Raw genomic sequence first — 24,259 nt, 5'->3', positions numbered from 1 at the left:
ACTGTTGTTTGTGTGGATACTTCGTACAATTTATCCTGTAGATACAAATATCTGAATAGTGAAAGGGTTGTGTTTTCTGAAACCAGATTGAGTGATTGCTCTGATAGCAGAGTTTTTTGTTATATTATGATAGGTTTTAGATGATTTGTTGTTGTAGCTACCCATGCACATTCCCAGAGTAAGTAGTGCTGGTTGTTGTATATAGCTGTGTATTCTTGAAAGAATGCCTACTGTTTTGGAAACTTTCTTAGATATGTGTTAGTTATGTAGTATTTATCAGATTTAGGTTTGCTGTCAAAGTGAATAACCAAAACTTCCCCTCCTTTCATCATTCGGTGTGTCTATTGTATTGTTTACCTTTGTTTAATTGAACACTTTTAGTTTTATTCCCATATTAGGTTTTATTAATATTGAGTGTTAATTGTTGCACTCCAAAGCTGGATTTGGATTGGAAAAACAAAAGGTAGTGTAGTTTGCAAGAAATCTAGTTGAGGATGTTGAGATGCACTTGGTAGGTCATTGATTTTTTTTTTTTTTAACACATTGGCCATCTCTGACCAAGGTAGGGTTGACCTAAAGGAGAAATAAATGTGGTCCTTGGCTGCTGCATTTCAGAATTCCTATGTTGGGTTGAGTAGATGATGCTGGTGTGTAATGGTGGTGATAGTGTGCAGTGTTGGTGGTGGTAGTGTGATGTGATGTGCAGGTGTGGGATTGTCAGTAACACACCCATCTCAAGTGGATGTGCACACAGGCAGCAGGTGGTGGAAGCCATGGTGATGCAGGAGGCCATGACAAAAGTGATGCAGGCAGCTGTGGTGATGGAGGTGAAGAAGTTCCAAGCGGGGAAGTGGTGACGGCACATCGCGAAGCTATCTTGGCTCGCAGGGCACTCCTTGAGAGGGATACCCAAGCCAGAATAACCAAGCTCAGGGTCACTACCCTAGAGAGGTCACTCCATCACCGCCAGCATGAGGTATGTCACATATCACATGGGAGCCCATCACGGCTCATTGTTCACCTTATCTCTTGGGTGTTTGCCCACATTTTGTATTGCTTCTAAACCAAATACCTGCCAAGTGATGTGACAAGCAGACTCCCACACTGTTGACTGTGTACAAGCCCATCACCTCATAACACCTTTGGTAGTATTTGTGTTGAATCTGCTGCCACCTCCTGCTCTGATAGTAAGAGAATTAAAGTATGAGAAAGATTGAGAAGGTAGAATTAAATCAAATCTAAGTTTATTCTCTATAAGGATTACAATGCGGGGTTGACAGATTTTGGTTATTGTGTGGTTTATATGTAATGAAATACTAATTACAGAAGGGGCCACTAGAACACCTAGCATGGCTAGGCATTTCGGGCAAACTTAGATTAATCCTTAACCCTAAATTATTACAAATTGTGGAGTAAATTGACTAAATACTAGTTTGTGAGTTTAGCAATGTGAATGCTTTTGTTTTGGCACAATACATAGTTTCTATATTGGAGTATCACAGGCAAACTTATGACTAGTTAGGAATCATTATTTTAAGATTAAGATACGTATTTCTGTGCTTATAGTCAAATGGGTGAGTGAGTGAGTGTAAGTGTGAACCACCAGGTGGTTTTTATGTAGTTAGTTGACGGGGTGTATCAGGGAGATAAGATGTTTTCTAACGGTAGTTTTGAAGGTGATGAATGTGTCTGCAGTTCTAGAGCTTTTAGGTAGGGTGTTCCAGATTTTAGGGCCTTTGACATGCATTGAATTTTTGTAAAGGTTTAGTCGGACACGGAGAATGTTGTAGAGATGTTTGTGTCTGGTGTTATGCCTGTGGGTCCTGTCACAACTATCAAGAAAGCATTTTAGGTCAAAGTTAATATTGGAATTTAAGGTCCTGTATATGTAGATTGCACAGTAGTAAGTGTGGATGTTCTGAACTGGGAGTAAGTTTAGATCTATGAAGAGTGAGGGAGTGTGTTGCCAGGGATGGGATTTAGTGATTATTCTTACTGTGGCTTTTTGTTGAGTTATTATTGGCTTTAGGTGTGTTGCTGCAGTTGATCCCCAAGCACAAATAGCATAGGTGAGGTATGGATAAATGAGTGAATGGTATAGTGTGAGTAGGGCATTTTGCGGCACATAGTATCGTATCTTGGAGAGGATCCCAACTGTTTTGGATACTTTTTTTGTTATGTGTTGGATATGGGTGCTGAAATTCAGGTTGTTGTCGAGGTATAGGCCTAGGAATTTGCCCTCATTATGTCTGGCAATTAGAGATTGGCATCAGAACAGGAAAGCTCTTCAGTTAACAGAAGAAAGGTAATCACAATAGCACTAATCAGGAGATTGTGAAAGTAAGTGATGCTTCTGGCTCTCAGGATATGTGACCTAAGGAGCAAGCAGTACATGGTCTATCTAAATCTCGATTCTCTGTGGTGGGTTAGGACTTTTAGCCTGCTCTTCTATACATCTCAAGAGGGAAAATTATAATTCTGTAAAGAATAGAGAGTATTTAATGCAATGGGTACATGTCCCAAAGTAACCTGAAACAATCCTACTACATGACTTAATATCTTAAGAAACTTGACAGACTTTCATAATTTACACACAAATGGTAATCCAGTTTCAATTTTGTAGAGTTTATAGGATATTTAACTGACAAGGCATTTCCTTAGTGTTTGTACTGCTGATTTTCCAACTAGCAGGCTGGACCATAACAGAAGTAAACACTATGTTGTGCATAGATCTGTGGTCATCATGAAGTCACTAGTGTGTTAGGTCGACCTCTTGTCATCACCCTGGTCTTCACCTGCCATCCCAAAAAATAATGGCAGCATGGAAAATAGGAATGTTAACCCTTCGAGGGTTTCAGCCGTACTAGTACGGCTTACGACCCAGGGTTTTTGACGTACAAGTACGCCTAAATTCTAGCGCCCTCAAATCTAGTGGGAGAAAGCTGGTAGGGCTACATATGAAAGAATGGGTCTATGTGGCCAGTGTGAATGGTATAAAAAAAATCCTGCGGCACACTGCATAATGAGAAAAAAAAGAATGACCGTTCTTTTTTTAATAAAACAGCGACTTTGCACTGTATTTTCGTATGGTATTTATTGTTGTATTCTAGTTTTCTTGGTCTCATTTTATAGAATGAAAGACATATTACAGAAATTGAGATGATTTTGACTGCTTTTACAATGAAAAGTACCTTGAAATTGAGCTCAAAGTAGCAGAAATGTTCGATTTTTACCAAAGTTCAAAAGTAAACAAATCATGCCAAGCATCCAATACACGTCAACTGGTGAGTCTAATATTCTTTTGCAAGTGCGCCAATATTATTTATACCATTTTTTACACTAATACAGTAGTCTGCATAACAGTAAATCTTCTATTTTTTGTGAGAATAAAAATTCAAAGTGGAAAGCAAAAGAATGTAAGAGGGGCCTTGAGACGTGACTAATGAACAGAGGAAATGTCATTTTAGTGCCAGGAATGTCTTTCTTGTTTATTCTGGACCCTATTCGGAAATTGGCATCTTTTGAAATTTGTGTGAAATTGGCAAAATTGCTAAATTCTGACCACTGTACTGGATAGTTGAAATTGGTAAATGGGTGGTTTCTTGCACTCATTCGATAGAAAAAATTGAGTTCTAGCGAAATATTCATGTTTTTTGTCGACTGGTACAGTGGAATTGGCCGAAAATGGGGCTCAAAGTGGGCAAAATTGCTGATGCGTAAATATTGCCAAGACCGCTAACTTCGAGAGAGCATAATTCTGTAGGTTTTCCATCAAATTTCATACTTTTGGTGTCATTATGATTGGGAAAAGATTCTCTATCTTTTCATAATAATTTTTTTTTTTTTTTTAAATTTGGCCGACCCTGAGAACGAGTCTCGGAAAGGGCCTGTCGACCCTCAAAGGGTTAAGAGATCCATTGAGTGTGTGTTATTCTCTCTAGTGTATGACAAAAAAAAAATGCCATTTTTTAAAGGGGTTGACTGGTAAGCCAGTGGAAGGCCTTGGTCAGATGACCAAAAGCTCCAGTGGCGGGTCATCATATGGCTAAGACCTCCTTCAGGAAACAGTTGTCCTATTTCTGGATAAATCTTAACCTAACCTAACCTGTGGCTACTTGCACTGAACCCAAACACAAGCAAGGATAGGTCAGATGACCCGAGTAGGAAGTGACTTGTAGTTCCTGATGTCACTCACCATAACTACCTGCTCCATGTCTTAATGGTTTGGCATACATTGTATAAATGTATACAAAATAGTCACACCCTGTTTTATGTCATTTTGGCTTACGTCAAATTTGCCTTTACGCCACTTTCCTAGGGTAAGTTTCAGTTTAGCAAGTGTCATTGTGCCTGACTTTACATCACTCAGCAATGTCACCTACGTCATAATTTTTTTTAATTGTGTTCATTATTCTTAAAAAAAAAATGTCTAAAATGTGCTTTTCGTGTTTAAGGTTATTTACACTAGTTTTATTTTTGCTAGTTTTACGGTGTTTGTCATCATCTTAAGGCATTATGTCCAGTTTACATCAGAAACCAGGTTATGTCACAGTTCTTGGAATCAATTAATGATGTAGAGTGGGGTATGACTCTGTATACATGTATATAATTTTAAGAATTAAAAAAAAAAGTATAAACATTTTTTCTGTACACATTAATATGACCCAATACAATATTAATTAATTTATATAATTACCCAGACTTGAATCCTGGAAATGGGAAGTACAATGCCTGCACTCTAAAGGAGGGGTTTGGGATATTAGCAGTTTGGAGGGATATGTTATGTACAGTATCTTTATAGGTATATGCTTCTAAACTGTTGTGTTCTGAGCACCTCTGCAAAGACAGTGATTATGTACGAGTGAGGTGAAAGTGTTGAATGATGATGAAAGTATTTTCTTTTTGGGGATTTTCTTTCTTTTTTGGGTCACCCTGCCTCGGTGGGAGACAGCCAACTTGTTAAAAAAAAAAAAAAATTACCCTGTTTTATCTTTCAGCAAAAAGACATTGCACATGAGTATAAAGACTGTAAATTTCCACATGAAAATATAACATACCTACACAAGGGGTGAATAAGGGCCAGTTTGCCTTTTTACAGCTGTACAGGTCTGCCATCACTAATCCGGCATCATTGGGACCTGTAGTGTGCCAGATTAGTGAGTTTGCCAGATTTCAGAGAGGTTAGGTTAGAATACACTTAATTAACCTATCAATAGAGACTGCTACATCTTCCTCACTTTCATCACTGCTTTCTCCTCCACTGGCTTGCTGCTGTGGATTTACAACCATCTGCACAATTTCTGAGTCAGTATAATGATGGAATTTGAGCCAGTATAATGATTTGAGTCAGTATAATAATGAAATTTGAAATTATGCTAGCCAAAATTAGTGCCAGATTACTTCTAGAATCGGATAACTGATTGCCGGATTAGTGATGACTGACCTGTACCATATTTTACTCTTAAAAAAAATTTTTTTTGTTTTGTTTTAACCCTTTGAGGGTCCATCCCATAGATCTACGGCTTTACGTTCAGGGTCCAAACCGTAGCTCTACGCCATGAGCTCAGCTCACTCTGATAAACTGTGAGTGGTAAATTTGGGCCTAGATATGAGAGAATACATCTATATGGTATGTGTGCACCACATAAAACAAATCCTGCAGCACACTGTGTATAATGAGAGAAAAAACTGAGACCGTGATTTTTTATTAAAACAGAGACTTTGCAGTGCTTTTTCCTATGTTTTTTATAGTTGTATTTGCAATTTCTTGGTCTCATTTGATAGAAATAGAGATGATTTTGATTGGTTTTAGCACTGGAAATGGCGTGAAACTGAGCTCAAAGTAGCGGAAATGTTAAATTTTTGCCAATGTTCAAGACTAAACAAACGACCTCACACGTCTAATACATGCCAGCTGGTGGGTCTAATATACATTCACAAATGTGGTGATGATATTTATACAATTATTACAATATTGCATAATAATAAATCTTCTATTTTTTGGTGTGAATAAAAATTCATTATGTGAATAAAAATTCAAAATGGAATTTATTTGTAAAGCCTCAAAACTAATGAACAGAAGAAATGTTAGTTTAGTGCCAGGAATACCTACATTGTTTATTCTGGACCCTATTCTGAAATTGGAATATTTTGAACTTTGTGTTAAATTGGCCAAATTACCAATTTCCGGTCACTTTATTTTGCAGTTGAAACAGTTGACTTGGCAATTTGTTGTGCTCAATCGATAGAATAGAAGTAATACTAGTGAAATAGCTAAGAATTTGGTCGACTGGAATAATGTAATTGGCCTAAAATGGGAGTCAAAGCCGGCAAAATCGCCGATTCGTAAATATCGCTGACACATCAAAATTCGCGAGAGCATAATTTCGTCAATTTTCCATCAAATTTCATACTTTGTTTTATTACCTTCACAAAAAGATTCTCTACCATTTCATAAGAAAAAAAAACTTTTTTTTTTTTTTTTTTTTTTTTTTTTTTTAAATTCTTGGACACTGGGGCACCACTTCAGATTTTGGCCTTGGACCCTGAAAGGGTTAAGCTAAATAAGGTATTGTATCTGACTGCTAAGTTTAATAAATAAATGTGTCTGTCTCCTAATTACTAAATGTAAAAAGGAGAAAACTTGATCAAGTTTTCTTCTTTTTCGGGTCACCCTGCCTATGTGGGAGACAGCCGGTGTGTTAAAAAAAAAAATCCATCTCCTAAGCTCAGTAAACAATTGGGTGTTACTGATATTGGCTTACAACAGGTGATGGGACTAGAGGAGAAATTGAGGGAGTCGCAGACGCAGATTCAGCATTTGGAAACAGAGGGTGCTCAGTTGCGAGCGCAGGTCACCACACTCTCCACTCAGCTTGCTCATGCTCGAAGGCACACAGCCCATCCACACCCTCATGCTGACAGGGTAAAGTGTTCCTAAAATCACTTGTGGTAGATTACACCAATGTTGAAAGTTTAAAGCTGATCAGAAGAGGCTTTCTCAAGTTATTGCATAGAAACCCAATCTAGAAATGGTTTAAATATAATTGAGCAGAGAGCACCTGCATATGCCAGTAGTTGTACAAACCTTTCACTAGTTTATATTATGCCAGCTTTGAAAAAATTGAAGCTGATTCGATGAGATATTCTCAGGTTATAAACGAGAACCTTAGAGGAAGAAAAAATATCAGGCAACCGCTAAGGTATGCTTCGGGGATACATAATTAAATATTGAATATTGTTGCCCTGATTTGAATCTCAGGTTAACCTGGGCATCTACAGAAAACGCAATTTGCTTGAAGAACCTTTCTTCTGGTCCCTATCTAGGTCATTAAGTGAGGGTTGACTGTAAAACAGATGCCTGGCAATTATTGCTAGGTTAGTTAGCCTTGTTGATATATCACAGGGATTTTCATATTAATGATCCTTTAAAGGGAGGTGCTTTGATGCTAGCAAAGGGCTCTTGATCTAAAAATGCTGGAGATACCCTTGCCTTGGGTCAACTATGATTACCTTTCCCATTATTTTAGGCATGTCCCAAATGAATATAATAGTTATACAGTTAATTTGTTCTGATTATGGAATATTGATAGGTGATGCTTGCCAGGTGTAATGTAATGACTCACAAAATCATAATAACCAGATTGCAAACAAACCACAAAACTGGTGGGGTTTGACCCCAGGGCAATCAAGTCCTAAAACTCCTGGATTACACACTGGCCTGGAGTTTTAGGACTCGCTTGCCATAAGTTCAAGTCCCACCAATTCCATGGTTTGTAATGTAGTGTTGGGAATACTTCCAGGTGTTACTAACCAAAGTATTACAAGTTAAGTGGAGGTGAAATTTATTAAATACTTGGTGTTGGATTCACTGTGTGTGTATGTATGGTGTTACAGGTGGGTGCTCTGGAAGGTGAAGTGTCTCGTCTTGCAGGACAGTTGGCAGCCAGAGACCAACAACTCAAGCAGGTGGGTGGAAATGGTTGGTCTTGGGAAGGACCTGCCTATGGGCCAGTAGGCCTGCAGCAGTGTTCCTTCATTCTTATGCTCATATGTATGTCCTCACCTCCATGCTGGTGGTGGTGCTAGTCTTATGGAGTGTTTCTGCATGATGTGTTGTGGTGGGGTTTGTGCATTATCCTTGGAGGTGCTTTTGTGGGGATGTTTGTGTTGTGTGTGAGTGTGCCTTAATGGTGGTGGTTGTACATACCTACACTCGCCTCTTTGCTGACTGCTACTGTGTTCACTCTCTCCTGGCTTTGGGAGCCTTATCATACCTCTTTTTAAAACTATGTATGGGTCCTGCCTCTACTGCTCCACTGTCGAGGTTGTTCCACTTCCTGACTACTCTAAGACTGAAGAAATACTCCTAACATCTCTGTAACTTATCTAAGTTTTCAACTTCTAACCGTGCCCTCGTTTTCCTGTTTTATGTCTCTCCAGCAATCCATCGCTATTCACCCTATCAATTTTGTAATTTATTTAATCTCCCTTACTCCTTCTGACTTACAGTGCCATCAGGCTGATTTCTCTTAACCTCTCCTCAAATTACATGTCCCTTAGCTCTAGGACTAGTCTCATTGTAAACTTTTACACTGTCTCCAATTTTTTGACATGCTTGACGATTCCACACTGGTCCTGCATACTCCATTGTGGGCCTGACATATCCAATGTACAGTGTCGTGAATGACTCATGTAGATTTCTGAAAGCTAGTCTTAGACTTGCCAGACAAGCATCTGCAGCAGTAGTTATTTGATTGATATGTGCCTCAGGTGATAGGCTTCGTACAATACTTGCCCCAAGATCTTTCTCGTTGAGTGAGGTTTGCAGTCATTGCTCCCCAAGCCTGTACTTTGTCAGCAGTCTTTGTCCTTTCCTAATGTTCATAGCTTTGCATTTCTTCTTCTTTCAACGTACCGGCCGTATCCCACCAAAGCAGGGTGGCCCAAAAAGGAAAACAAAAGTTTCTCTTTTTAACTTCAGTAATAAATACAGGAAAGAGGTTACTAGCCCATTTCTACCAGCATGTTAGTCACCTCTTATGACACACATGGCTTACGGAGGAAGAATTCTGTTCCACTTCCCCAGGGAGATAAGGAAATAAACAAAAACAAGAACTAGTAAGAAAATAGAAGAAAACCTAGAGGGGTGTGTATATATACGCTTTTACATGCATGTGCAGTGTGACCTAAGTGTAAGTAGAAGTAGCAAGATGTACCTGAAATCTTGCATGTTTCTGAGACAGAAAAAAGACACCATCATGTAAAACAATTACAGGTTTTTGTTTTACACTCGCTTGGCAGGATGGTAGTACTTCCCTGGGGGGTTGCTGTCTACCAACCTATTACCTAGGAACTTTGCATTTACTTGAGTTAAATTTCATTAGTCACATGTCAGACCAGACCTGCAGCCTATTCAGGGCCATTTGTAGTCTTTCATAGTTATCACCTGTTTATATTCTTTTATTAGTTTCACATCATTTGCAAACAGGGATACCTATGACTATCTTTTTGGTCATATTGTTCATGTATACAAAAAGTGGTACCTGTCCTTATATTGATCCTTGTGGAACCACACTCATCACATGCACTCATTCCAACACCTCTTAGACAGTCACTCATTTCTTTTCTGTGCCTTCCCTGTTATTCTGTCTTACTCCCATTAAGTTTTACCCCAATCTTTGTGCAGTACTATCTAAAGCCTTACAGTCCAAAAAGATGCAAACTACTCAGCCCACTCTTTCTCTCAGGCCTCACTTTTGTTACCTTGTAAAACTCCAGTAGGTTTATGAGACAGAATTTACCATCTCAAAAGCCATGCTGGATGTTGTTTATGAACCCATTCCTTTCTAGGTGATCCACCCCTCCATAACTTAGTACGTTTTGTATGTTAGTGACAGTGTGTTTTTGTGGGTTGGGTAGGGGTGTGGGGGTGATGTTTTGTTTGTTTTGGTGGTGTTATATGATGGTATTTGTGTTGTGGTGTCCATGTAATGTATGGTGGTGGTGTTGGTGTTGGATGAGCCTAGCACTGACATCACTACTTCCTTCTACAGGTGACAGAGCAGGAGACTAGGGAAAAGCAGAGAGTCCAGGAGCTCCAGCAGGAGGTGGCCACCCTCACCAAATCTCGCAATGATGCCCTTCATAAGGTAAATTCTGTCAGCTTCTTCAAGCAGGGACATGATGTGCATTGTGGACTCTAGGAACAGCTATGCATTCTTCCTGTCAGTGTTCTACTATTTTTTTGAAATAGTCACTGATGTGCTGTAATTTGCTATTTCTTTAACTCTTTCAGGGTCGGTGCCATACATGTACAGTTTGAGATCCAGGGTCAGTGCTGTACTTATACACCAAAATTCTAGCGCTTTCAAATCGAGCAGAAGAAAGCTAGTGGGCCTACATATGAAAGAATGGGTCTGCATGGTCAGTGTGTGCAATATAAAAAATCCAGCAGCACACAGTGCATAATGAGAAAAAAAAAACTGACCGTGTTTTTGGTTTAAAACAGCGACTTTGCAGTGTATTTTCGTATGGTATTAATGGTTGTAGTCTCGTTTTTTTGGTCTCATTTGATAGAATGGAAGATATATTACAGAAACAGAGATGATTTTGATTGGTGTCACGATGAAAAGTACCATGAAATTGAGCTCAGAGTAGTAGAAAAGTTTGATTTTTGCTGATGTTCAAGAGTAAACAAATCACGCCACACATTCAATACACATCAACTGGCAAGTCTAATATTCTTTCACAAGTGCACTGATATTATTTATACCATTTTTACAATAATGCAGTAGTCTGCATAACAGTAAATCTTCCATTTTTTGTGAGAATAAAAATTTAAAATGGCAAGCAAGAGTAATATATGAGGGGCTTGGAGACGTGACTAATGAACAGAGAAAATGTTATTTTAGTGCCAGGGATGTTTGTCTTGTTTATTCTGTACCCTATTTTGAAACTGGCATCTTTTGAAATTTGTGTGAAATTGGCCAAATTGCCAATATCTGACCACTTTATTGGGTAATTGAAATCACTAAATGGGCAGTTTCTTGTACTCAGTTGATAAAACAAATGGAGTTATAGCAAAATAACTATGATTTTAGTTGACTGGAACAATGGAATTGGCCAAAAATAGGGCTCAAAGTGGGCAAAATCGCTGATGCGCAAATATCGCAGATATCGCTAACTTCGTAAGAGTGTAATTTCATATGTTTTCCATCAAATTTCGTACTTTTGGTGTCATTATCATCGGGAAAAGATTCTCTTTCATTTCATAAGAAAAAATCTTTGGTTTTTTTTTCTTTGTTTTTTTAATTTCTCAACCCTGAGAGTGAGTTAAGGATCTGGGGCCTCGACTCTCAGAGGGTTAAAACACTGCCTATAGAGAGAATGTATGTACATAGCTGTGCTCTTGTTTACAGATACTGCCTAGTCTCGGTTTTCCACCAAAATCCTTTGAACTTGCATAGCACTTCATACAAAAACACTTTCTAAAAGATATTAACACGTCTCAAACCCATTTATTATCTCTTCTTAATACTAATGTAATTATTACAATAAACTATGACTGTAGAACATTAGCTAGATACAGAGTAACAAATCATTGCAATTTATTCCAAGCTAAACGGCATTTCTAGTGATAACTTGTTGAAACATCTCAACCAACAGGACATCAGTAAACATATGTCTTCATATCTTAACACCCTCTTCATTTTACTGACCCCTTTTACAATGAGATTAACATTAATAATCATTTATATGTGTTACATTGCTTTTATTCATTATTCCTGAGCCTGATTATGTTCACAGTTGCAAAGAAGTAAAGGGTGAAATATTTTTACAATACTAATACATAAATAATATTAGCAATTACAATAATAATAATAGCAATAACAATAATAATAATAGCAATAACAATAATAGTAATAACCATTTTCAAAGTTTTCCACCAAGATACTTGTACACCACATGTGACAAATTTAATTACGGGGGTTAGGCAGCCTTATTACAAAATTCATATTAGCAATTCTCATTCTTAGTCCTGTTGAACTTTTTAAAAATTACCATAGTTATAAGAAAGCTAGAGGGAGGGAGATACATTTGACATATACACAGGACTCTGAAACAAACAATGGACAACAGGTGAGTTAGTCTAGTCTAACTCAGATGTCTTAACACAGTCGTCTGAATTATAGATTCAGCATTAATTATTTGCATTGTTTGACACAGGTGTTGAACCTCAGCAAAAAATGCTCAGTCTAACTTAAGCATGTTAATACAGGATGCTGAACTATAGATATTTACCTTGTGTGTGTCAGGTATCAAGTATGGAGGCAACACTGGGTGACTCTCAGGAAACTTTGGAGGCCACCAAAATGATGGAGAAGTTGTGGGAGGCTCAACTGGCTAACATCGAGGAGGAGATGGCCAGGCTCTTGTGTGAGAGCAACCAACTGAAGGACTGTAACTCTGCCCTTCATGAGCAGGTGAGACTTTTTCACAACCCTCCTTAAGGTGAGGGGTCCTGCAGCCTTCCTTCAGGTGAGGGGTCCTTCTGCACCCTTCCTTCAGGTGAGGGGTCCTTCTGTACCCTTCCTTCAGGTGAGGGCCCTTCCACACCCCTCCTTCAGATGAGGACCCACACCCCTCCCTCAAGTAAGGACCCTTCCACACCCCTCTTTCAGTTGAGGACTCTTCTACACCCCTCTTTCAGTTGAGGACTCTTCCACACCCCTTTTTCTGTTGAGGACCCTTCTGCACCCTTCTTTCAGTTGAGGACCCTTCCTTTGGGTGAGGACCTTTTTGCACCCGTCCTTCAGGTGAGGACCCTTCCACACCCCTCTTTCAGTTGAGGACCCTTCTACACCCCTCTTTCAGTTGAGGACCCTTCCACACCCCTTTTTCTGTTGAGGACCCTTCTGCACCCTTCTTTCAGTTGAGGACCCTTCCTTTGGGTGAGGACCCTTTTGCACCCGTCCTTCAGGTGAGGACCCTTCCGCACCCCTCCTTCAGGTGTAGCCCCTTCTACACCCCTCCTTCAGGTGAGGCCCCTTCCACACCCTTCTACTCCCCTCCTTCAGGTGAGGACCCTTCCACACCCTTCCACACCCCTCCTTCAGGTGAGGACCCTTCCACACCCCTCCTTCAGGTGAGGACCCTTCCACACCCCTCCTTCAGGTGAGGACCCTTCCACACCCCTCCTTCAGGTGAGGACCCTTCCACACCTCTCCTTCAGGTGAGGACCCTTCCACACCTCTCCTTCAGGTGAGGACCCTTCCACACCCCTCCTTCAGGTGAGTGAGGACCCTTCCACACCCCTCCTTCAGGTGAGTGAGGACCCTTCCACACCCCTCCTTCAGGTGAGTGAGGACCCTTCCACACCCCTCCTTCAGGTGAGGACCCTTCCACACCCCTCCTTCAGGTGAGGACCCTTCCACACCCCTCCTTCAAGTGAGGGCCCTTCCGCACACCTTCTTCAGGTGAGGACCCTTCCACACACCTTCAGATGAGAAGGACCCTTCCATATCCCATCTTCATATGAAAGTCTCTCTGCACTCCTCTAGGTGACCTTGCCACCATAACAGGTGAAAGTTATTAGCACCACGGATTCTAGATCCAGGGCAAATCAATGAGAGAATGAAATTTACTGCCATGTTTAGTGCTTGCTGTGAAGCTCATCATGCTGATGTCCACACTAATATTGTGTGTGTTTACAGTTGTCAGCACGAGACTCTGAGATGGATGCCCTGAGGCGCCAAGTGAGGGCACGAGAGGCCCAAGTAGAGGAGCTTCGCCAGGCCAGAGACCTCTTGGCCAACGATGCCCAGGTAATGTGCCACATCTGTCTTGCATGTGCTCCTACACAAGCTCACTCACACAAGGATACATTCACATACACTTGCACTTAAATATAGCACACTCACATATGTGTGCCCATACATGCACGCACAGGAAACAATAAACTGCTTGTAACGATTTGTAACCCTTTTTCCACTTGAGTCCTTGAAAGAATATGAGAGGACTTTTGTGTGCTTATGAGTTAGTGTCCCTGTCCTCAAGGACTGTCCATGTCTGTGCAGGTGGTGGTGGCAGCTGTTAAGCAGTGGCTTCACGAGCAGAAGACTGCTAATTCTAAACTCGCTGGGAAACTTCACCACCAGAACAAACAAATTCTTCTCCTCAACACCGAGAAGCAGTGAGTGTCTTTTTTTTTTTTGTAGACAAAGCAAGAGAGGGAAAGAGAGTGAGAGCTGGTCGCTGATTCATAAACTAATGAAACACTTTGTCAGTTTGTATTGTTCGTGTCTATTGCCTTTGGATGTATATGTATACAGTAAACCCTCTATTTAAATGAGCTAATTGAGGTCAGCAGGTGGCCAGTAATGACAGCTGTGATGGATAGAGAAGATTGTTTTGCCATGATTGTAACTGTGAACAATTCTGCGACCAGAGGACTTTGTCCATTGTTTCCAAATCTATTGATCCAGGGGATTTTGTTCCCTATTTCCCAACCCCATTAAATGGAGGGTTTACTATATATAGCATGTGTTTGTGTCAAGCCAGTTAGTGTGTGTAGCTGTCTGTCCACGTTTAGCACAGCTGACATGTACGTACCTTCCTGCAGGTTCTTGGCCGAGCGAAACACCAGCCTCCAAAGGACTAACCATGACCTCTCAGTCCAGCTCCATGACCTCCGAGTACGAGTGGGCCTTCCTCTCACCCCCACACCACCTGAGGTGACTGTATGCCTCCATACACTGTATTGATGTCTGTACATGTCTACTATGTGCATGTCCTTTATACAAATCACCATACACTATACATATCTATAAATATTTTACACTCCTCTACATAAATTTATATATATACATCTCCGTACATGATTTACACACAACCATACACCCCTAGATTATAATAAGTTAACCCTTGACTACTGTAACTTATCCCATTTATTGCTAAAACTCAACCCATTAATTACTGTAACTGAATCTGTTGATTACTGTAACTTCACTCATTGATTACAGAAGGTGGGCAAAATTGGCAGGATAGCATCCCCATCCCTTGGGACATATCAGAACCTGGGAATGTCCCCAACTCGGCCACTGTCCACTGGTGCCTACCTTGACAATTTCCTGGGGCTTTCTAGTCCTCTAGACACCAAATATGAGGATGTTCTAAGTGTAAGTATAATGTCTTCAAAGACTGGCTGTATGGGACAGTCATTTCTTCAAAAAGTTGGGTATTTTGGAGATGCTAGAGTCATCCTAGATTCATTTTTCATTAAGATTATGAAGTCATTATTTATTGGTTTAGTCATTATTAGGTGTTTTGGTTACACAGGAGTTAGCTTAACTGTAATGTCACCATACTTCGAGAAAGACGGCAACTGAGCGAATGCTGGTAAATGCGTTTTTCTTTGGGTCTCCTGCCTGGCTGGAGATGGCCATTGAGTTTAAAAACAAACTAGAGTTAATTGTTGATACTAGTCATATATTACTGAATTCCTGGCCTCATGGCACCTATTGGACTTACTTCTAAAGCTGAATATGTAATTTACCTGCACAACTTCCTCATCTAGATTGTTACACTTCCTAACAACCACTCTCAGACTGAAGTAGTACTAACTGATGCCTCTGTGGTTTATTTTTGTCTCTAGTTTATCCCTCTGTCTTTTTTGTCTTGCATGTCATGACTATGTTATTCCCTGGTTTCCCTGTCCTCCATTATTATTATAATCAAGGGGGAAGCGCTAAACCTGGAGGATTATACAGCGCCTGGGGGGGGGGGGGGATGTGGAAGGCATTCAGGCTTAATTCGGGGAACTGGAGCACAGATCCAATTCCCTAAATCAAGAGCCCCTCACCAACATCGAGGAACCTTCCTTGAGGGGTCCCTGTCCTCCAGTGTTGCAATATTTGATGCCTAGTCTTTCTAAATACCATAGGCTGTTCCTCGTAACTCCATGATTAACCGGGTAGTAGGCCTCCAGATTTTCTCCTAATTTTTGGATATTCCTGATAATGTGAGGGCTCTGTGCTGGTACTGCTGTCTCTTTACTAGTTCTGACATGTGTGTTTTTGTATGTTTGTGTGTGTGCTTTTGTGAGTGTGCATTTGTGTGTGTGCATTTGTATGTGTACTTGCCTAATTGTAGTTGCAGGGGTCAAGTCACAGCTCCTGGCCCTGCCTCATCACTGGTTGCTACTAGGCCACTCTTCCTGCCCCATGATCTTTATCATACCTCTTCTTGACAACTCTGTGACTGAAGAAATACAGTACTTCCTAACATCCCTGTGATTCATCTGAGTCTTTAACTTCTAATTGTGACCCCTTGTTGCTGTGTCCCATCTCTGGAACATCCTGTCTCTGTCCACCTGTCAATTCCTCTCAGTATTTTGCGTGTCATTATCATATCCCTCATCTCTCCTGTCCTACAGTGTCGTCAGGTTGATTTCCCGTAACCTCTCCTCGTAGGACATGCCCTTTAGCTCCGAGACTAGGCTTGTTGCAAACCTTTGCACTTTCTCTAATTTTCTTACGTGCTTGGCTAGGTGTGGGTTCCAAACTGGTGCCACATACTCCAGTATAGGCCTGACGTACACAGTGTGTGGGTGTATGTGTGTGTGTGTGTGGTGTGTATGTTTGTATGTGGTGTGTGTGTGTCTGTGTGTGTGTAAGAGAGAGAGAGAGAGTAAAAGTGAGTGAGTGAGATAGAGAGAGATGTAGATACGTATATGTATAGTATATACATGGAGAGAAAGGCAAGGGAGGAGGTTAGGAAAGGGGTAATAGGGAAGAGAAAGAAAAATAAAATCCGTGCACTGTATATATGAAACACTTGAAGCTGGAGAGTAACTTAGAGTGTGGTGTACAGACATGTTCATCAGAGGGCGGCAGCAGCAGCAGCAGCGGGTGTCAGGTACCAGGACTTGACCTGCCTGGAGCATCACATCTGGAGCGACTTGCACATTTAGCTGACTCCCTCCTCATCGCTTCCAGGCAAGTAGGCTGACACTATGCAAATGACCTCGATGGACCTCAAAGCTCCAAGAATGGAATTTAATTACCTTTGTAATTAGTGATCTAAGACTGCTGATGTTTGTTCTGTTATTAGTTGTTTTTCAACTCAGCAAAGCTTACCTTTATTTGTGTGGTTCAGCAATGTACTGCACAAGCAGTTACCTTCTCATTTATATGTAATGAGTAGAATTGTTTAATGTTATTACTCTAATGGAAATGCATGTTATCACTTGACTCCCCTTCCTCATTACAGGAACATCAGTAGAGCTTCAGGCCTCATTTCTAGCTATAACCCAGGAAAAATTACTTCAGCCATCTCCCTGGGTGACCTCACATCAAGCACTACATTAAGTCAAATGAGGTCAACTTTGGCACTTTCTAAAGCAACATCATCATCAACTGGCAACTTGGCTTCCTTCCTCTCCCATGACAGAAGTGATGATGCCATGAGCCCTGTATCTAAACTGAGTGGGAGGGTCACCGACTTCACCTTGTTATCACCAGGGCCAAGAGTCAAGTGCCGAGGAAATGAAGTCATCTTAGCTGCCCCAGTGAAGGAGAGGAGGTCATCACTTCGTATGTACAACAATGACAGCATAGAGGAGGCAGATGAAGAAGAGGTGCCAACCGATCATGCTACTAGCAAAATCCATACACTACATAAGCCATCTTCCTCCTTCAGGAAGTCTTCCAGAACATCTCCTTCCTCCAGCATCCTCCCGAGGTCCTGTAGTGCTTCACAAGGGTCATCCAGAACCTCCCCAGCATCCAGTACATCGCAAGGATCTTCTAGTACCTTGCATGAGTCTTCCAGTAATTTACATGAATCTTCCAGCACCTTAAAGAAATCATCTAGTGTCTCCTCAGTCTCTAGTACATTACAGGGGTCTGTATAATAATTTTAAGGGCTGTTCAGATTCTTAGTAATTATCCAATTATGGTCAGTTACCATTGTTTTTAAGGTGTTCATTAACTGTGAAATTGATCAGTGCCTTGTAGGGATTGACCAACACCTTGTATAATTGAAACAGCACCTTGGAGGGATTGACCAATACCTTGTATGATTGAAACAGCACCTTTTAGGGGTCATCCCTTGGGCTATAGCAGTGATTAGAATGTCCTAGGCATCCAGAATCCAGCAGCAGCAGTGTTCACTGTCTTCCAGATGTCATTAGAAATCAATAAGTAGTTTTATAGGCACTTAAAGCATTGGACTGTTGCTGGAGCTGCAAGGCATGATGTATGTGAAAAGTCTCTATTAACTAGAACTTTGTATATGGAGGAACATAGATGTGACATGTTTATGGCATACAAAATACTTTTTCAGTTTTATCGTTTTTTTAACAATAATAAAATACTCTTGGGATAAATATGATCAACAAGGACAAAAATCTGACCTGGTAGGATTCAGAAAGAGCAAATGCAAGCTGAGCACTCATGAGAGAGGTTGTGAAGCATTTTGTCATAAGAGTAATAAGGAACTGGAATAGGTAAATAATATCAGGTAAACTTGTTGACTCCACCTAGGGGTTCCAACATCAATACATAGTATTGGGCTGATTCACATTAGTCACTTGAAAGAGACGGGACCAAGTGTTTCAATCCCCGTCCCCCCTCATTCCTTATTAACTCCTCTAGGTAATTGCACTCACTCATGGTATGGGTGGTGTTCCTACACTTGATCACACATACTTACCCAAGCTCTATGGTGATTTATCATGTACTCTATATAGGGTAATTACTAATTTTCCCATGACTGTGTTACTACATATTTCAAGGAGAATTTAAACCAATTATGTATTACATATTTGTGTATATATTGATTTTGCAAGAAATTACTGTGAATATTCTAATTAAAGAGGTTCTGTTACTTCACAATACTGAAAACTTCACTTGACTTACATCACAAATAAAGGCTACCAAAAATTATCTATTTTCCAGCAAATATTTCTCATTTTTTTTTTTAAGTTTTTGAGGATCAGCAACCTTGAATTACTTATTGTTGCATACCAAACTCATAAATAAAAAAGTATAGATACAGTGGAACCTCTACTTGCGAGCGTGTCTATGTGCGAGTTTTTCCAAATACGAGCAGTCGATGGGTCGATTTTTTGCTTCCATACGCGAGCAAAATTTCCACAAGCGAGCAGACCTCAAGGCAGGTTCATTGACGCTGGTGAGGGACTCTTGCTCTTGATCTCGGGAATTGTATCTCATTTGTTCGTTGGACTATCTTATTGAAACTTGGGCAATGTATGATGGAAAGATGCTTCTTAACGTACACCAAAAATGAAAAATCTAAGCATAAATAATGGAGTTCACTTCTCAGCAATTAGCCACCCCTTTGCAGTAATTTCGAATGGTTTTTATGGTTGTATTCTCGTTTTTTTGGTCTCATTTGATAGAATGGAGATATATTACAGAAATAGATACGATTTTAATTGCTTTCACGATGAAAAGTACCTTGAAATAGAGCTCAACCTAGGAGAAATGGTCCATTGCTTGACTGTTTCAGAGTAAACAAATGACATCACTGTCCATTCCAATATGCAATCGTGAATGGGTTGACATTATTTATACAATTATTGCAATAAGGAATAACAGTAAATCTTATATTTTTTGTGTGAATGAAAATTACAAATTTTTTTTTTTTTTATTATCACACTGGCCGATTCCCACCAAGGCAGGGTGGCCCGAAAAAGAAAAACTTTCACCATCATTCACTCCATCACTGTCTTGCCAGAAAGGTGCTTTACACAACAGTTTTTAAACTGCAACATTAACACCCCTCCTTCAGAGTGCAGGCACTGTACTGTAATAATAATACATATAATAATAATAGTATAATAATATAATACAATAATAATCATAATAATAATATAATACAATAATCATAATAATAGTATAATATGTATAATAATAATCTTCTTTCTTTCAACACACCGGCCGTATCCCACCGAGGCGGGGTGGCCCAAAAGGAAAAATGAAAGTTTCTCCTTTTACATTTAGTAATATATACAGGAGAAGGGGTTACTAGCCCCTTGCTCCTGGCATTTTAGTCGCCTCTTACAACACGCATGGCTTATGGAGGAAGAATTCTTTTCCACTTTCCCATGGAGGTAAGAGGAAATAAACAAGAACAAGAACAAGAACTAGAAAGAAAATGAAGAAAACCCAAAGGGATGTGTATATATATGCTTGTACATGTATGTGTAGTGTGACCTAAGTGTAAGCAGAAGCAGCAAGATGTACCTGAAATCTTGCATGTGTATGAGACAGAAAAAAAAGACACCAGCAATCCTACCATCATGTAAAACAATTACAGGCTTCAGTTTTACACTCACTTGGCAGGACGGTAGTATCTCCCTGGGCGGTTGCTGTCTACCAACCTACTACCTAGGTATAATAATAATGTACTACATATAATAATTATAATAATAGATGGCTTCAAAAGGCTGTCACTAGATGGCAGTGTTTACCAAAATAAAGAGGGAGCGGTTGTGGCCGCCTCCACCTGTTACATAATGACATTTTATTCATTCTAGAGTATACATCATGTTTCTATGTTATTTATATTGTTGTCATATTAGATGAACTGTGATAGATAAATAAGCCGTATAGATGATGATAGCTAAATTATTCTTGAAGTATTTTGCCTGGTCTCCAGACACTCTTGTCCACCGCCGACACCGCCCATACCACTACATGAATGACATATTTTATTCATTCTAGAGTATATATCATGTTTCTATGTTATTCATATTGTTTGCTATGTCATATTAGATGAACTGTGATATAAATAAGCTGTATAGATGATATTAGTGAATTATTCATGAAGTATTTTGCCCAGTCTCCAGGCAAACTCGTCCACTGCCGACACTGCCCATACCACTACATGAATGACATATTTTATTCATTTTAGAGTATATATATCAGGTTTCTATGTTATTTATATTGTTTATTATGTCATATTAGATTAAGTGAGATAGATAAATAAGCCGTAGAGTTGATATTAGCGAAATTATTGAAGTACAGAATTCCACTGGAACGGATTAATTGCATTTCAGTTAATTTAAATGAGGAAAATTGACTCTGCAAACGAGCAAATCCAGTTGCGAGCAAGGTCATGGAACGGATTAAACTCGCAAGTAGAGGTTCCACTGCATATTAATAGATCATATTAATGGTAGACAGTACCAACAAGTTGATAAATAAGACACATGTACAACATTTTGGTATCTTTATTTCCAAAATGTTTCAACTGCACATCAAGCTTCTGCAGTGGAGCACAAGAGGTGACTGATACACCTGAGAGGGACAAAAAAAGAGACTGAGGTGTTCAATTCCTCAGTCTTGATAAAAGGGGAGGTAATTTTGAGGTGTAATTTTTAGTGATCAATGTTATGAATTCAACAGTTTCTATTAAGGCTTAGGGAGTACCTTAAAATTGCCTCCCACTTCCATCAAGCTGAGGGACTGAACACTTCAGTCTCTTCTCCACTTCTGTACTTGACTGAAGAAGTCTGCTGTGCACTCAAAAAATTGGGAAATAAAGATGCCAAAGTGTTGGAAGTATCTCTTATTATTAGTACAATATGTACATGTTCATTTAGCCAGCTTTTCCATGACCAAACTGAAAAAAAAATGCAACAGAGTAAAATTGTCAAGTTTCTCAGTAACCACAAGTTAGTTTATCTTCTCAGTGTTACATACAAAGATTATGCTGATCTGATGACTGTGCAGGTGTGACCTACTTGGTCTGACCTGGTGTAATGTACCTCATCTGTGACAATGTGACATACCAGAATTACTAGTGTGTTGTACAAGGAAAGTGCTTGTGTGACATATCAGGACTGTGTTGGTGTGGTGTATGAGGACAGTGCCAGTATTTTGCATCTGTACATTGGCAGTGTGATACATGTGGACAGTGTCAGTGTGACTTACAAGAACTATGTCAATATGATGTATGAAGATCCTGCCTGAGTGATGCACCTGGACTATGTCAATGTAACATAGCAGGATTATGTATGTGGGAAGCACAGGAAGCATCCTGTTATAAAACCTCTAATACAAAGTAAGTGCAACATCCTTATAATAATAGTTGCTGTAGTTGCCATAGCTTTTGTCATTCAACCCCTACTCTGTCTTGATATTTGAAGCCCCGGTCACTGGCCTTAGATGTTGGAGGGTATCCCTAACATATTACACCATGGATGTGGATATTCTTTCCCAACCTAAAATAACGGTTCTTCCTTTGCTAACCCGACCTTTGTTATCCACATTGAAAAATCTACAATAATAATGGCTAGGACTAAAACCTCCAGAAGCTGATATGACTGAATATTTCAATCTTGGACAAATTTGGATATTTATCCCTGGATATTTCTTAAACATACCTAACCTAAAGTAACAGTTCTTCCCTGACTAACGACCTTTATTTTCCAGGGAAAAATGTTCAGACCTTAAATATTGGACATTTCAGTCCCAGGTTTTTCAACCCCAGACATTTCAACATGGATATTTCCTAACGTACCTTAACCATTTTTTCTTTACTAACTTGTCCTTTGGTATCCATGTTGAAACATTCAGGACTGAAACATCGCATTGAAATGTTTAGGGCTGAAACATTCAGGGGTGGAACTTTCAGGGCTGAAACATCAGGGTTGAAATGTACAGAAACTGATACTTCACTATTTCAGAGCAAATAGTTAAAAAGAACATCAAACTTCACAGCTATTCAAATCAGCTACCTCACTATAACAGGTACTGTACTGCATAATATCATGAAGGATATTTTAATGTGAATCCCTGTATCGCAGGTAGCATACCTTTCCTAACATTACAAGTGAGGCAATACTAACAACATTACTGTGAAACCAAGGAACCAGAGCTACCCACTCTTTACCTGGATAAAACCAGATCACCTCCCATTTCTCATATGCCAAATGACCCCTACAGGGGTCAAGAATAGTCAGCTCTCTCTCTCTCTGATAGAAGTTCCCTCTTTTTTTTTTATACATCAATTTTACAGGCTAAGAGCTGTTATTCTACCTCAACTCATTTCAAAGCCAAGCCCTATCTAAGGTATACTACCATCCCTTCCCCTTCCCCAGGATGTGACCCACAATGGTCAACTAGCATCCAGGTACTTACTGCTAGGAGAACAGGGACAGTAAGTGTAGAGAAACATGCTCTTTACAGTGCAATTTTCATTTTTGTGATGGACCAAGCACATTGAACATTTATATCATGTATGTATTGTGAGGGCTTTCCATGTATTCAATTCTGGATGCTTTTATTCAATTGCATTTTTAAAAAACTTGCACTGTATAGAGGAACTTTATAAGCAAGCTGATTGTATAATAATAATTATTAAGCAAAATATAACACTCATTCCTGGTCCACTAAAATTTACCATTTTTTCATTAACACAAATATTTCTTATGGTCCAGAATTTTTTTGCATTTTTAGAATAATTTTGTGATAGACTTTGATACTTAATTGCAAGTGATGCCTTAATCTTTTAAGCTAATAGCTTAGTATAGCATATGTAACTGTATATTTATGTAAATTAGGAATTGTTATGCACAATAAAAAATGCTTATTAATTAATTTTTAATATCCAGTGAGTAACAATAAGTCTATAGACTTCAGTGATCAATAAGGCTACTATAGTATATTTACTTTTTATCACCCATATGACTGTAGTGCTGTTTTAATAATAGTGCTTTTTCTTGGCTACTGCAATACTAATCATCAAGTATAATATTATCCTTATTATAATTATGACTCTGAGTATAATGATCTCAGTTTAACCCTTAAACTGTCCAAACTTAGATCTATGTTTGCACGCATAGCACTCCGACCTTGATTTTCTCCATAAGAATGTAAAAAAAAAGTAGATCTACATTCGGAGCGATACGCGAGCAAACGTAGATCTACGTTTGGACAGTTTAAGGATTAATGAAGTGAGTGTACTCGCAACTCATGAAAACTATCCAGTCATGGTATTGTGCCGTTTTGTTCTAAATGTAAACAGTTGTTTATATTTACCCCAAGTAAGTTTCTGTGTACAGTATGTTGACAGTAATATGGACAAGAGCTGGCACTGCCCACTGGCTAATAGTTGGGTTGGGGTTTCTCATAAAGCTTATGAATGAGTTGTATATGTGGCTTTCACCCCCTTCCCAGGAAATAGTTTTCTGGTTGGGGCTCTCTTATGACCTTTTATTGTCTGTTTG

At 39.5% G+C, this 24,259-nt stretch overlaps 1 protein-coding gene across 3 annotated transcripts in view; it reads left to right on the top strand.

Annotated features, from left to right (window-relative positions):
* The window catches only part of LOC128694314 (polyamine-modulated factor 1-binding protein 1), a 38,442-nt gene extending 14,816 nt beyond the window's left edge, over positions 1–23,626 (top strand). Inside the window, exons 5-15 of one of the 3 annotated variants that reach the window (XM_070093660.1) lie at positions 755–976; positions 6,770–6,925; positions 7,897–7,968; positions 10,056–10,151; positions 12,318–12,485; positions 13,716–13,826; positions 14,079–14,194; positions 14,624–14,735; positions 15,024–15,179; positions 16,873–16,997; positions 17,272–23,626. In XM_070093660.1, the coding sequence (XP_069949761.1) occupies positions 755–976; positions 6,770–6,925; positions 7,897–7,968; positions 10,056–10,151; positions 12,318–12,485; positions 13,716–13,826; positions 14,079–14,194; positions 14,624–14,735; positions 15,024–15,179; positions 16,873–16,997; positions 17,272–17,914 (1,977 nt within the window). In that variant the 3' untranslated portion in view covers positions 17,915–23,626. Of the gene's footprint in view, positions 1–739; positions 977–6,769; positions 6,926–7,896; positions 7,969–10,055; positions 10,152–12,317; positions 12,486–13,715; positions 13,827–14,078; positions 14,195–14,623; positions 14,736–15,023; positions 15,180–16,872; positions 16,998–17,271 lie in introns of all 3 variants that reach the window. The other 2 variants (XM_053784403.2, XM_070093661.1) reach the window with 2 other exon arrangements.
* Positions 23,627–24,259: the final 633 nt, after the last annotated feature.

This window comes from Cherax quadricarinatus, chromosome 43, assembly GCF_038502225.1.
Source record: "Cherax quadricarinatus isolate ZL_2023a chromosome 43, ASM3850222v1, whole genome shotgun sequence".
Classification (NCBI taxonomy): Eukaryota; Metazoa; Arthropoda; class Malacostraca; order Decapoda; family Parastacidae; genus Cherax; species Cherax quadricarinatus.
Note: the sequence above shows the minus strand (reverse complement) of the source record. Positions and strands in the feature narration are given on the sequence as shown.